This window comes from Varanus komodoensis, unplaced genomic scaffold (genome assembly GCF_004798865.1).
Source record: "Varanus komodoensis strain SLA01 unplaced genomic scaffold, ASM479886v1 scaffold13_1, whole genome shotgun sequence".
NCBI classification, from domain to species: domain Eukaryota; kingdom Metazoa; phylum Chordata; class Lepidosauria; order Squamata; family Varanidae; genus Varanus; species Varanus komodoensis.
The window spans coordinates 6,828,786-6,843,522 of NW_025335408.1; the positions used below are offsets into that span (position 1 = coordinate 6,828,786).

At 38.9% G+C, this 14,737-nt stretch overlaps 1 protein-coding gene across 4 annotated transcripts in view; it reads right to left on the reverse strand.

The window, feature by feature from the left end:
* IMMP2L (inner mitochondrial membrane peptidase subunit 2) overlaps window positions 1-14,737 on the reverse strand; it is a 520,099-nt gene that overhangs the window by 161,681 nt on the left and 343,681 nt on the right. For all 4 annotated transcript variants that reach the window (XR_006413969.1, XM_044422946.1, XM_044422945.1 and 1 more), the window contains exon 4: window positions 4,532-4,597. Coding sequence is in view for 3 of the 4 variants with exons in the window: in XM_044422946.1 (XP_044278881.1) it covers window positions 4,532-4,597 (66 nt within the window). In the remaining variant the exon portion in view is untranslated. The remainder of the gene's footprint in view (window positions 1-4,531; window positions 4,598-14,737) is intronic.

Genomic DNA, 14,737 nt, shown 5'->3' on the forward strand with positions numbered 1-14,737 from the left:
GCCACTGGGTGACTTTGGGCCAGTCACAGACTCTCTGCTCAACCCACCTCACAGAATTGTTGTTATGAGGCTAAGATTGAGAAAAGGAGGAGACTTATATAAGTTGTCTTGAGTGCCTTTAAAGGAAAAAAGGAAGCGCATACAGATAATACATACATGCATGAAGTAGTGATCTAAAGCATGTAAGCCCCTCACTAAGCTATGGGCCTTCCCCACATACATGAATAAATTCAAACATGTTTATTTATTTATTTATTTATTTATTTACTTACTTACTTACTTACTTACTTATTTATAAAATTTGTATGCCGTCCAGTTACTAATGTCTCTGGATGGCTAACAGCATAAATAAATTAACGACCCACTCTGACTGCAATTAATAAAATACAATAATACAATTCAATATTAAAACTTATTAAAATATTGATTAAATAAAAAGGTTTTAACCTGGTGCCGAAAAACATATAATGACGGCACCAAGCAGACCTCTCTGGGGAGCACATTCTATAGACGGGGCACCACCGCAGAGAAGGTCCTCCTCTGGGTACTCTGTCTTCTAATATCTTTCACAGAGGGTTCTCGGAGGAGGGCTTCTGTTGCCGATCTCAGGGGGCGAGAGGGCAAATTAATGCATAAATCATATCTTATTAATTAAGGTGCTAAATTTGACTAAGCACTTCAATGAAAATACATCATCATCATCTACAAATGAAGCATAATCAACAGCTATCACACATGTTTTCTGTAGAACCAAGGTGTCTGTTGAAATAGTTACTATTATCTGGAGCACTGAATGAAGAAGGCTTAGAAAGTTTCAGTTAATGACATGAATTCACTCATGTGTATTTTTAATGACTACTACCATCACACACTTTTGACACAGAAAAGGCTACTTTTAAATAGATTCATTCCTTTACACTATTAGTGTGTACAGGTTGGTGGCACAGTGGTTTAAACCGCTGTGCTGCTGGGCTGGTTGATCGAAAGGTCACCGGTTCGAATCTGCACAACAGGGTGAGTTCCCATTGCTCCGTCCCAGCTCCTGCCAACCTTGCAGTTCAAAAGCATGCAAATGCAAGTAGATAAAAAGGTACCACTTCGGTGGGCAGGTAACAGCGTTCCGTGCACTTCGGTGTTTAGTCATGCCGGCCACATGATCACGGAGACCGTCTGCAGACAAACGCTGGCTCCCTCGACTAGGAAACGGAGATGAGCACCGCCCCCTAGACTTAATGTCAAGGGGAAACATTTTCCTTTACCTTTTTAAGTATTGTTTAAAAGGTGTAACTAAGCAGAAGATAGATTTATAGCACAATCCAATTCGTGTCTACTCAAGCAAAAGTCTCATTGAGTTAATGGAATTCAACTTCAAGGCCAGTAGTGGCTGGTGAAGCCATCTGTTAGGAGGAATTGCTGGGAGTTACTACAGGAACACAGAGGAAAGGGTATTTCCACCTTTGTTGGTAACTGCTGGGGTGCCTGTAGGGCCATTCTTACCATTAGGCAGATGCAGTGGCCTCAACCACCTGGTTTTGAGTGTCGGAAAAGAGCAGCAAATGCGTACCTCTGTATTTTTTTTGCCAGGGACCAGGACAAGCCCTTGTGGGATTTACTGAAGGCAAGATACCCAGGCCAGCACGGGGTATTTTGCACTTGGGCCTGGAGAGGGTGCTGTCTGCTCTTCTGCCTCAGATTTCAAAATGCCTTGGCCCAGACATGGACGTAATAGTGAAGGCAGGTTCCTGATGTAGCCCTGAATAAGCACTCACTGGCCAGCTGCCTCTTCTGAGTACAGCACACTGTGCCAATGAGAGCAAAGTAGCCAGAGCATTTCCCATCGCAGTCCTGAGCAAGAGCACTCCCTGCCTTGGCCACTGCCTTCCCATCAGCATCAGGGAGGAGGGCAATCTCCTTCCACTTCAGTCACCTGGAGCATGGGCCAATAGCCTAGCACCTAACTTGCCCACAATTATTTGGTTTGCTTGATCCAGAAAACTGACATTACAAAAAGTTTATAGTTATTTGTTGAGAGCCACAGGAATTAAATCCATGCCGTTTGCAATAATTTGATGCTAGTACAAATTAATATACAGAATTCTCAATCATTTAATGAATTGATTCAATAATGCTTGTGTTTATCAAATGTATCCATGTATAACATCCTATTCTCTAAATATTTATTAATTTTGTCTTATTTGTACAATTAGAAAGATCAATAATTTATTCCCTAAATGGATTTGTAGTCTATTTGTAGCAAAGGAAATTAAGGCTCTTACAAATGTCTAAATAAAAAGGCATTTATAAACTTGACTTTATTTTATGCTCTCATTATTTTGTCTACAAAACTAGTATGGTTGCACAATAAAATATGCTCATGTTCAGCCATTGCCAAAATGTGAACAAGAAGATACTAGTGAGGCAAGCTAGCCATGCCTGTTTTGCCTTTCCTTTTGAGACAGAGGATAAATACTTGAAAGCTTTGCATGGTATCTGAATGCATAATTATGATCAAATGCATCCACACAAGCCAGAAGTTGTGAACCTAGTGTAGAGCTGGCTTAGGATCCTGGCTTATTTGGGAGTAATTAACCACATTGCCTTCCTGATCTGCCTGTGCAAAGGAGGACCAAAGCGGGAATGTTTGTGTTAGGATGGAGCACATAAAACCTATTTGGATCAATGGGCTCCAAAGAAATAACAGTGCTAAACATGCTTCTGGACAGAAATTTTATTTCAGTTTCAGCCTAGTTACAGCACTAATCCTGAGTCTATATGGAATATGGTATCCTCCACTTGCACCGTGTATCAAAGTTTAGAGTACAGAACCCCTTCAGATCCCATCATGTTATCAGGATCTTCATTGAACAATGGCAGGCATGGATTGGTCCATTAGCAAGCAGCTACTTTTCTTGCAGCTCCCCTGTAGCTTCTCATCTAGGAAACATCTCTCCTCACTGAACAAGATCCCCAACCCTTGAAGATTAGGCAAGCTTCACTTGAGATCTCCCCTAAAAGTTTTTAGTCCCGTCATAAGACCTTGATCTTCAAAGAGCACAATGGGAGCACTGGAATCTGCCTACTCAGAAGTCAGAAAAGCTCCTTCCTCTGGCCTCCAGAAACAAAAGGTAAAGTTGAAGTGGCAGCCAGGTGAGCATTTCTCTAACTTCTTTCATGCCTCTGTAGTGCCTGTCCTAGCTCTGTTCTTTCTACTTGCCTGTCCTCCAGTATCCATCTTTACCTGCTGCTTTCTTATATCTTTCTGACTTGATCTTCTCATCTTCCCCACTCTACCCTTCTGCCTTCTTAAGCTTCCTTCCTCCTCTGGCTGGATACCTATATCTCATCAAGGCCGTTGGAATAGACTTTTAAAATAGGAATTTTATATTGAATACTGCTCCAAATTTACCCAGATTACAGAGCGATGAACAGTAAAAAGTTAGAAGAATAAAACAATGCATTACATGTAGGATAGCATTATGTTCATGACTGGTCAGCAAGAAAGGCTTCCCAGAACCAAGATGTCATCAGTAAGTGCCAAGAACAGCATAGTGTTGGTGCCTACCTGACTTCCACAGGAGGGAAGTTCCAAAGAAATGGAGCTGCTTCACTGAAAGCTAAAGTCAGACCATAGGTCCATGTGGAAACATCAGAAGATTATCCAATGACCTCCAATGACCTTGGTGACTATTAGTTGCTTAGTCGTGGAGTCATGCCTGACCTATCACAACATTCCTCCAGGCTCTCCTGTCCTCCACCATCCCTTGGAGTCCACCCAAGCCCATACCCACTGCCCCAGTGACTCCATCTAGCCACTTCATCCTCTGCTGTCCCCTTCTCCTTTTGCCATCAATTGTTCCCAGCATCAGGGTCTTCTCCAGTGAGTTGTTCCTTTTCATTAGATGGCCAAAGTATTTGAGTTTCTTGGTGACTGTGCAGGTAGATAAGTAAGAAGATGCTCACTTTAATGCCAGCATCCAGTATTGTTGAGTTTGGGTTTTCAATGAATACAGGGTTTTCACTATGATTGAACCCTGCCCTACAATTAAGCAATGGGCTGTTGATCACAGACAGAGTTCACAATATAATAACAAACCATGAGTTTTCTTCCTGGGTTGTTTATGGTTAACAACCCACAGAGAAACCATTATTCATCATTCACACTTAACTACTCATGTTTTAACAACAACCCACAATTCAGTCAAACCAAGCACAACCTATACTCTGAGTTGTTGTCATGTGCAAACCAGGCTATACTGGATAGTCAGCTCAAGATTCCTGGTTTAAAGTGACGTCTGAATGAAACTACAGTGACTTATTTCTTATGTTCATATTCAGAAATACCTGAATATCTTTGTCTACTTATTCTTGTCTCATTAAACGAAGCTACAGCACTCCATGTTAATAATGCAGAACCCAAAAATGACAGAATGTCATCGTTGTCTGAGATACTGACTAAAATTCTACTAAACCAACTGAAAAGGTGCTAGAATATTCTCATGAAGAGTCAAAGACAGTGGTATGCAATACTTACTTGATAATGTCGCCTTCAAGGGCAATCACTCGTTTAATGATCTTCTGCTCTGGGTTTCTTGGAGACCTGCAAAGAGGGGAGAAGGTTATTTAATTAGTAATGTTCTCATTGTTTTAAGAAAACTCTGGATAAGGGATTGCTTTAAATCATCACAGGGTTTACTGTTCCGCCTGATGTGGCATCCGTCATTGCTCTCTTGCTGAAATGAAGCCATTGCTGTCACTCTCATTTTGAAACACTGTGGAGGGAAACAAGTGACAAAATAGTTAAATAGAAAGTCCAAGGTAATTTATATCCTCTTGCTGTTGCAAAATGAATGCAAAAAATATTCTGTGATGATCAAATTAGTGCGCTGTTAGCGATAAAGAAGAAATGATTGCAAATGGATTCATATATTTAAAAATGAGTTTATTATTACATGCCAACAAAATAGTATTCATAAAATTCATGTCAGTCATGTATTTTAGAAAGAAAAGTTAAAATGAGATGAAAATTAAATCATCTGATGTAGGTAGCTCTCCTCTAAGTAATACAGTGTGTGTGGTGGGGAGAATTTCATGCTACTTGGAAGTAACATCAGTTAAAATTATCCAAGTACAATATGTTAGAAGCAGCAGCTAGAAGGTCTTCATGACACATACCTAAAAAGAGAAATAATAGCAATATATTCACAGTAGTTGTGCACTTTCGAATTAGTGATTTGACAAGAAGTAATGGAGGGTGATGGTGGCATCTAATCAGGTAAGGTCTATGGTTCTGAATCCACTCCTTGATTCTAAGCAGAACGCCTTGATTGCAAACTTTGTTTTTCAGAGAACAATCCCACCATTTCAGGAAAGGGAGCCTAAACCTCATATTTATTTATTTTTATTATTATTTATTAAAACATTTTTATGCCGCCCCATTCGCCGAAGCCTCGGGGCGGCTTACATCACTAAGTTAAAATAATTATAATATAAATTAAAAATATAAATATTAAATTAAAAATACAACAATACAGTATAAAATAAGCCGCCCTGGCCAGATAAAATCCAATAATATAACAGTTAAAATGCCGCTTGAATAAAAAGGGGTCCGCCTGGCGTCGTCGTTATTTGTTTTTCGGCGCCAGGCAGACCTCTCTGGGGAGCTCATTCCATAACTTAGGCGCCACCGCAGAGAAAGCCCTCCTCCGAGTACCCACCCTCCTAATTTCTTTCACGGGGGGTTCCTGGAGAAGGGCCTCCCCCGCCGATCTCAAGGGGCGGCTGGGCATATATGGATGCAAGCGCTCCTTCAGGTAACCAGGACCCAAGCCGTTTAGGGCTTTATAGGTCAACACCAACACCTTGAATTGGGCCCGGACTTCAATGGGAAGCCAGTGAAGCTGACGGAGTCATGTGAACACAATGCCCAGTCCCCGTCAGCAGCCTGGCAGCAATGTTTTGAACCAATTGAAGTATCCGGACCGTCTTCAAGGGTAGCCCCACGTAGAGCGCGTTACAGAAGTCATAGGATCTTGCAGATTCTCCACTACCACATAGAGGCTGCTGGTAGTTGCAGGTGTACGTCCCTGAATTCCCCAGTCACAACCCTTTTAGCTGAAAACTGTTAAAATGTTATAAATAATAATAATAATAATAATAATAATAATAATAATAATACTCCATGGTGATTCTGCTTCCAAGGTGACTGGAGCCACTATTTTCCTCCCTATGCATTGAAAGAAGATATCCCCTTCTGAAGAAAAAAAAAGCAGTAGCATCTACTAGGGAACACCAGAAGACATGTTATTTCAGGGATAGACACTGTTTTAGCCACTGGCTCCCTCTCAAGCAAATCAATAAATTAATTCAAATCTTAAAGACAGCTGGGATTGCTATGAAATTTGTTTCTAAGTGCCCAAAACTGAATCCCAACAAATTGTTTAGTGTCTTGTCACTCAGCCCCACCTCTTTCTTTTGGACAATCTTCTCGTACTTTTCCACACTGCTCCCATGGCAGCCATTTTGTGTTCAGTTTCTCAAATTGCTAAATGTCTCCATGGCCCCAAAAGCTTATCCAAACCTTGGTTCTTTTATCAGCAGGATTTGATGATTCTTACTTGCTACTAGGAAATATAAATAAGTTGATCCAGCTGGGTTCACCCACTTCATTTACTGGAAATCACAGTCTATTTTAGCAATTTTAGCAAAATTGCTTTTAAGCCACTTTATGTATAGTTAATTTCTACTAATGAAAACAGCCATCAAAATTTAAGTGTATCCTTTCAAAATTCTTCTGTAGTTCTATACTTTATTTTAAAGGTTCTTTGAAACTGCCCTTCGAAAGCATTTCCAACTGATTGGTGTATCCTTTTTCTGATGTAATCACCGACCCTCTGGTTCAATTTACACCCATTCAGCAATAATTACAGTGACCTTGAAGGAACATAATTCTCAACCCAATGTAAGAGCATTCATAGACAAAGTGATTACTTATCCACTAGTAATGAAACATATTTTTCTATCAACTAGGTTTCAAAGAACACTGTAAATTTATCTCGATAATGTATAATTTGGAATATTTCAAATCAGAGTATCTTCTAGCAGAAGTATTTCCATTTAGATTCCAATTCAGAATTTATTTTTAAAAGGTACATGTAAGATGCTAGTGGCCACCCATCTAGTTTCACCATGACAAATGATTGTCTGAAGTTCTCCATGGAAAAAACTCCCTGTTTATTCCAACAGTCATTCTTTTGCACTGTGCCATCTGTGCTGATCCTATCACATCCTGGATTGCTGTTTGTACTGGCTGAAACTAACGCACTCCCAGTGTAGCTTGGAGGTGTCAGATATGTTCAGTCTGAGCACCTGTGTATGAAAAGCCTTCTTTCACATGTAAGTTCCCAAAGAAAAATAAGAACAGAACCTAAAAAGAATTGTATGTCATCAAATTGTAATAATATGGATACTCAGACAGGAAAAAATTATTCAAATCTTAGCACTCCACAGTCATCCATGCAGGAAATCATAGGACATTTTTTTTGGTCTAAATCTGCATTGTGCCCAAACAGGCTTTAATATGTCTGAAAAAAGTGAGGGGGTCCTGCTGACTGGGGAATGCTAGAAGCCATAGAACACTGCATAGAAAATTGTTATCTTAGTGTCTTTTCACAATGAATTTAAGGCAGCTTATTTGAGTATCCCAGCCATATTATTGCGCAGGAACAGCCCAAGTAAAGTTAATATAACAGAGCAAAAAAAGTCCAGTGTCACATCTGAACTCACACCCTGGCTTGTAATCCCTCTAACAAACATGGACCAACTTGCATGATGGTGCATGCACACATGACATGCACTCTTATCTTTTGATTTTATTTTAAAGGGAACTGCCAACAACTTTTAAAAGCTCCTGGCAGAACTGGATGAAATATGCAAGGATGTTTGCCTCTTCTGAGGGACCGAGCTAGTCAAATTTCAAAAGAATATGATTTTTGTATAACAATAGGCTTGGCATTTCGAGTTTATCCAGAATAAAGACACAGTTATCCCCATTTCTTCTTTATTCTGAGAATGGCAGACATGATGCAGGTGGTGCTAGTGAAGTTCATTCTGATTCTAAATTCTAAAGTTTATATATGTGCGTGTGTGTGTGTGTGTGTGTTTATGTGAGAATCTTCAAATTAAAGGGGGTGAGTAATTTGCACAATACCTGTTGGAATCCCTCTCCGGACCTCAATATACCTGGACCCTATGATCCTCAAACTGCCTTCTCAGTAGTGAAACCCCCACTCAAATTATGCAATGACCTTTCCATGTCTTTATGGTTAAAACCACCTTCTCTTTTCTGATTTAATGGCATACATTGGGTTATGCCAGTTGTTTTAATCATGTCTCGTTTTATTGAAATTGTTTCAATCTGTTTTAAATGTTGTCTATTCAAAATTTAGACTGTTCTAAATTTGTATACTAAAATTTTATACTATGTTTTATTGCATCCGTATTTTATTGTATCTCTTTTTATTGCACTTCAAGAAATAGTTATGAACCATGCAGAGCTCTTCAGCTATTAAGCAGCAGAGGAATTAATTAATTGATCAAAAGTATCCTCTTTCCTGTTCTTGTGGTTTTTCAAGAATTTGAAAGAAAATGGTACACATCATAGAAGTGACTCCAGGCAAGAAACCAGCAATGTTGCAGAAAGATAATTGCAGGAATTTATAAGAGTTGAAGGCTTTTGTTCATAGAGAAGCTTGGAGGTATGTCACGTTTCCATCCTTGCCTGCATCAAAAGCACTGCAAATGGACCACAAACATCCAGTAAAATATACTCTATGATTAGAGATTGGACCTGTCAGTCATTCAATACCCCATCAACATTTAAGAGAAATAAAGAAAAAAATACACTTTTTGGAGGCAGTCTGAGGTGCATGTGAAGCCTTGTTCAGGGCTCAGGTTCATTTTTGGTCACTCTGGAAGACAGAAGCCTGCATTCTAATCAGGATGCCAGGTTTTACAAGGATGAAATTGCAGCAAATGTGTTAAAAGAATCTTGTTTGGGTATACTGAATAGGCACTATTTATCCTAGTTGCAGATAGTGTTTCCCTTAAAGCTCATTTGCATTTTATTAATCATTACAGTTGAACAAAAATGCTACTTTCCTGGGTCTTTATTCTCTGATTGTTTTCTTCATTTATTAAGTCGTCAGAAACAAACAAACAAATGAAGAAAAAGAAAGCATATATCTACTTTCTAATAGCAGTTCGGGAAGCTGAAAATGAGAACTTCCTAGATGCTTCAACACTGACTGTTGAAGTCTAGCTGTAGATTCTTGCTAAGCAAAGGAAAGAAGTTGCTTCCATTTAACTCTCAAAAGGGATTTGGAGAATATCTTCAAATACGAAATGAGCCTATTTCCTGCTGGGCATGCAGTCCTCTCGTCTAATAAAAGAGAGAGTAACCTAGCGCTCCTGGATAATAGTCAGCTATGATAGTCTGATCCAACAGTAAAGCAAATGCAATTATCATTTGCAACATACGTTACCATTTTACTATCTGAAGAAGAGAAATTAGATTTTTGTTCCATCATGAGTCATTCTAAATTATGACTATACAATAAAAATGAGTTCTGTTTCAAAGGGCACTTATAGTTCACAGGTAAATGAAGGAAACGAAGATAGGCAAACTGATACCATTTGTTCATTATGGACCTGGGCAAACATGCCAAAGAGGACCTCTCATCCCATGCTTCTTCTGTCATGATCTTCAAGATCAGTCAAGACTTCCTTCTCAATAATCCACTCCATGTAACAGTATAAACAACGTAAGTGTGGCAAAGAGGCACACATACAGATTATCCCCACGCTGCTTTCATTTCATATGGCTTGCTGGCATCTTTTTAAGCACTGCAGTGAGTCAGATGCAGATTTAGTCAAACACAGAGTAGACCCATCAAATTCAATGGGATTTAGTGTGATAAGTCAAATCTCATTAATTTCAATGGCTCTGTTTTAGGTATAACTAAATTTGGATTCAACTTAATTTGTTTTTAACTGGCTAATGACTTCTAGCTGCCTGAGTTAAGGCATAGCAGAAAGGAGTTTTCATTATTTAGTGTGTGTGTGTGTGTGTGTGTGTGTGTGATTAGATATTTTATGAAAATAGATTTTATCTTAACCCATCCCATTCCAACCCTTCAGGAAACCAAAAGACGTGCAAAGAAAAGGGAATACCTGAGCTGAAGGTTCATTCACATGCCATCAAATTACGGTTATGTTTCAAATGACCCTGTACATTTTGGGGCAAAACATATATTCTTTTCTCTTTAAGATGCTGTTTTCTCTTTTATTCATACTACTGTCAAATGCGATTTTTAAACTACTGGATTTAATAATACAAAAACGGCAGAGTAAAGAAACACAGTATCAACAGTAATGACAGGCACAAGGGCCAAATGAAATTTTTCAGTTCCTTTAAAATTCCCCTTAGGCTCTACATTAAGATATGGACTTCAGTCTTAATTAATGTGGATTCAGTGAACCATATGGAAAATACTCATAATTTCTCATGTATATTTGAAATATGCAGAATTTTATTTAATGTGGGGGAGCGAAAATGCCAACCAGTTGAATGCACGCTTCAGCAATGTCTGACAAGTGCATTTCCAGTACAGAAAATTATGTTTTAATTGGTATATTTAACAACACCAGGCAAACTATTTTTGTCATGATAGTAATTTGTGAATTCTACTCTATAATGAGATGTTCTTAAATTCCACTGATTTTTCCTCACTCAAGAAGTTAACAAAACACCCTCAACTAATGTCTTTAAATAGGAACAAACAGTGTCCTAAGTGTAAATATTATTCCCTGAGAAAGATGAAAACCAGGCATTAGAATACCATCCAACTCCCAAACAACTGGATAAATAGAACAATGTTCTGAATTGTTCCAATATCACAGAACATCTTCCCAAAAGCACAACTGCTCGGATGAAACTGAAATTCAATTGGATTTCTGTCTGGTATACTTTGCTAGTGCATCACGTGCTTAGATCTATAATGGCAATTGTGTTTGTGGCTTTTTTCCTTTTATCTGCTGATACAAAAGCTCTGGGTATTTGAAATCAGGACACAGCCAAGAAAAATACCAAAATGAGCAAGTTGATGCCTCCTAGCAGAGGGCACATTCATACTAATTGCAGTATCCTCTAAGTTTCTCCTTGACCTCATTTCTTCTAGTGCCTTGGTTTCTTTGGTGTGCTAACAAACCCCCTCTGCCTTGGGTAAACGGTTATATTTCCTCTGTAGCTGTCATATCTTCAAGAGAGGAAGGGTTATTTCAAAGCTTTTTTTCCTCTTCAGCAAAGCAAGGAAAAGAGAAACAGCAGTATGGTGCCGTTTTTGAACTGGTTTCAGACTACATCATGTGATGCTGCTGTACAGTTTTAATTTTCACTATCTGAAGAAAGGACTTGCCCTGCTTACACAAACTGGGTCAGAAGATCCCCATAGGCAGCTCATGACAACAGTGATTATCATCAATATATCTACATTCCAGTAGGGCAGGTAGCCTTCATCAAAACCCACTTTTGCAAGCAGTAGTAGAAAGGCATAAATGAGATGAGGGGCCCATCCTAAATATTAAGCGAAGCCGATGGCAATATGGGTACACAGAGGCCAACAGAAGTCATAGTACTCTAGTTTCAGTGGTTGTTGTGCTCAAATTAATATATCAGAATAGCGACCATGCTTCAAACTCTGTCATGCGTTCACTCTTGCAAACTACATTGCTCCATTTCCAGAAGGCTACCCATGTTAGACTGTTGCAGCAAAAGCAAGGAAGCATCTTGTAGCACTTGGGGGACTAGCAAATCTATTATGCTTCCACAGATGCCACTTCATCAAATCCATGAAGTGTCAGAGGAGGCTGGTGACTCCTTGTCAGTTGCGGCTTTTATTTTGAGCTTTATGGGAGCTATACATAGTGCTCCATAGGGGCCAACCTATTGTGGGGACAGAGTTCTATACCATGAGGATGAGGATAAGGAGCCCTACTGTCATGAGTCACCAGCTTGCCATGTGGATTGTTAGCCTAATCATGAAGTAGCTGATAGGTGTGTGCACGCACAAAAATTAAAACACATGTACACACGTACACACAAATGTAAGCTGAGAGAGAGAGAAAATGTAAGCAGTGAGATCAGCTGGAAATGAAATACAAAAAATACAGTCTGACAACTGCATTAATGCTCAAATGCATGCAAAATAAACACAGAGACCGTTAATAGCAGCAATAAGTGGTACAATGCACACATGCCAGCTATATTTTTCATTGTCTTCTTGTTATTGCGAGTGCTTAGGATAAAGGACAAAGAGATGTTCTTGTTTTTTCTGGAGAATTTACACACAGGCTAGAAATAGGTATAGATTTTGTTCCATTTGGTTTTCATAAGAATTCAACAAGACTCACACAATTCATATCTGGAAGAGAAACAACTTGAAATTTGTAAAAAAGAAAAGAATGCAAGGACGACTGGTTGCCTCCAAGACATTTCTTCTTAAATATGGCAACTTTCTCCTGCTGTAATGCTGTGCACTGCAGGAAAATCCCTGTAGCAACTTCAAAAGCCAGCATTGTATCACCATTCATGCTCTCTAGAGGAGTTCAGCTATAGCTTCCATAATCCCATAGGTCAGGTGGGCTTAAGCTTCTGGGAGTTATAGTTCAAAATACGTCAAGGGTACCAGGTTGCCTACGCCTTGTATTAAACTGAAGAGGGTGGACTGGAACAAACATGTTCCAATCTGTGGTTAATGCTTGTTGTCAGCACCTAGTTCACCAAGCAATGAAAATGCACCCCACATATTGCTAATTTTAAAGCACTCTTAATGCATCTTCCATTCCTTGCACAGTTGAAACTGAAGAGCACTGAGTCTGTCTTCTTAGTAAGACTACTTAAGCTTCAGCATTAGATTAATGGACAAGATCTAAAGAGCTATTTGAAGAATGGTCAAAGGTTTATGGGTGGGATTTGCATTTAATACCATCCATTTGTCTGGGAAGAGAAACCACTGGTGGGATGATTCCCCCCCCCCCATCCCACGCTTCCTTCAAATTGGTCCTGAAGGGTTGGAAAATCCCCTGGAGCAGATCTGGGTGGGGTGTATGAAGGCAGAAAGTAACTAAAAGTCCACTGCAGAAATGGAAGTCCACTCACATAATGTTGGATAGAATCTTCTGTCTTTTAATCACTAATCTTCTATGCCTTGATACCAGCTGCTTATGAACCATCATTCAGTTTTAGGTTGCCATGTGACACATGTGTTTGTGTGTCTGGGTGTGTCTATAGATATGTATATATGAACACACAATGCTGTTCAAGAAACAAAAGTCCAGCAATTATAACTTTCATTCATTATACAGATACCACTTCTCTTTACACACACACTTATGTATCACCCAATAGCTGAGGCTTTCTGGGTGGCTCAGAACAATATAAACATTTACACTGAAAACAATATAAAGTAATAAATACCTTTAAACTGTTAAAACAGAAGCCATAGTTCATCAGAGCAGTGGCTTCATTCATTACTGTGTTATCAAATATGTTTTAAAAATTGGCACCATTTCTTCCTCACAAACATACATGGGACTTTTCCAGAGTGTGGGTGCCACTACTGAGAAAGCCACTTTCATTACATTATCACATGGCATTCAGTTTGTTTGTGGAATAACCAATAGGTCCTCCTCTGAACATCTTAAGGTTCCATTGGAGATAAGTATATGTGCATATATACACATATGTACATACAGGAGAAGACAGTCTTCTTCCTATAGCTCTTAGTTTTTGAATGAGCAGAAAAACAAGCGGTCATCCTGTTAAGTCTCACCTGAAAGATCTGAGGCACGTATCTTTCCAGTCTTTTAATACAGATTTAAGATAGTATTCTTAAGAAATCTTAAACAAGAAAAGCATAATGAAAACAGTGTAATACAGAAAAATAAATGAAACAATAGAACAGAAATAGAATAGCACTAAATCAGTAATTGCATCAAACAGCAGTGGAAAAATCAACCTCACTGTGGATTAAAACATTAGTAATCTGATGCCTGAAATATATGAAGGTGGTCATCCTTGGAAAGAGCAGTTCTCATTTGGGCCATCACAACATAAAAAGCCTTCTTATCATTAGCCTTTTTATCATCATCCAGGGAAGGGCTTCCAAAATGAACTGAATGGCTAAGGGCACAATTCTATGCATTGTGTAGATAGAAAAATGTCCTACCACCCTCAGGGTGCCCCAGCCATCCATTCTACTGGTTATACCTGCCAACTTGGCCATCTTTGGAGCTGCAAGGTATTTTTCTACCTAAACGTGAATAGGATTGTGCCTTGAGCTAATTTTTGAAAGGCTTCATGAAACACTGACATTTCACAAATCATTTCATTCTTTACTGTTTTTCTAGTTAGGAAGTTATTCCTAAGGTTTCGCCTTGATCTACTTCCCTGTAGCTTAATAATTCTCTCTACTGCTTCTTCTTTTTCTTTCCCCTACCTTATCTTTTTCATTGCTTCTCCTTTTCATTTCTTTTTCAGTAGTAACCTTGTTGTAGGCTATTTTTTTTCAGAATTTGAAGAAATTAAACTGTTAGGGGATCAAAAATATACTTTAATCTGAGTCAATTCACTATCTCTTTATTTTTGTTGTTTTGTGGAATTGCTTTTTATTCTGCTTCTCTT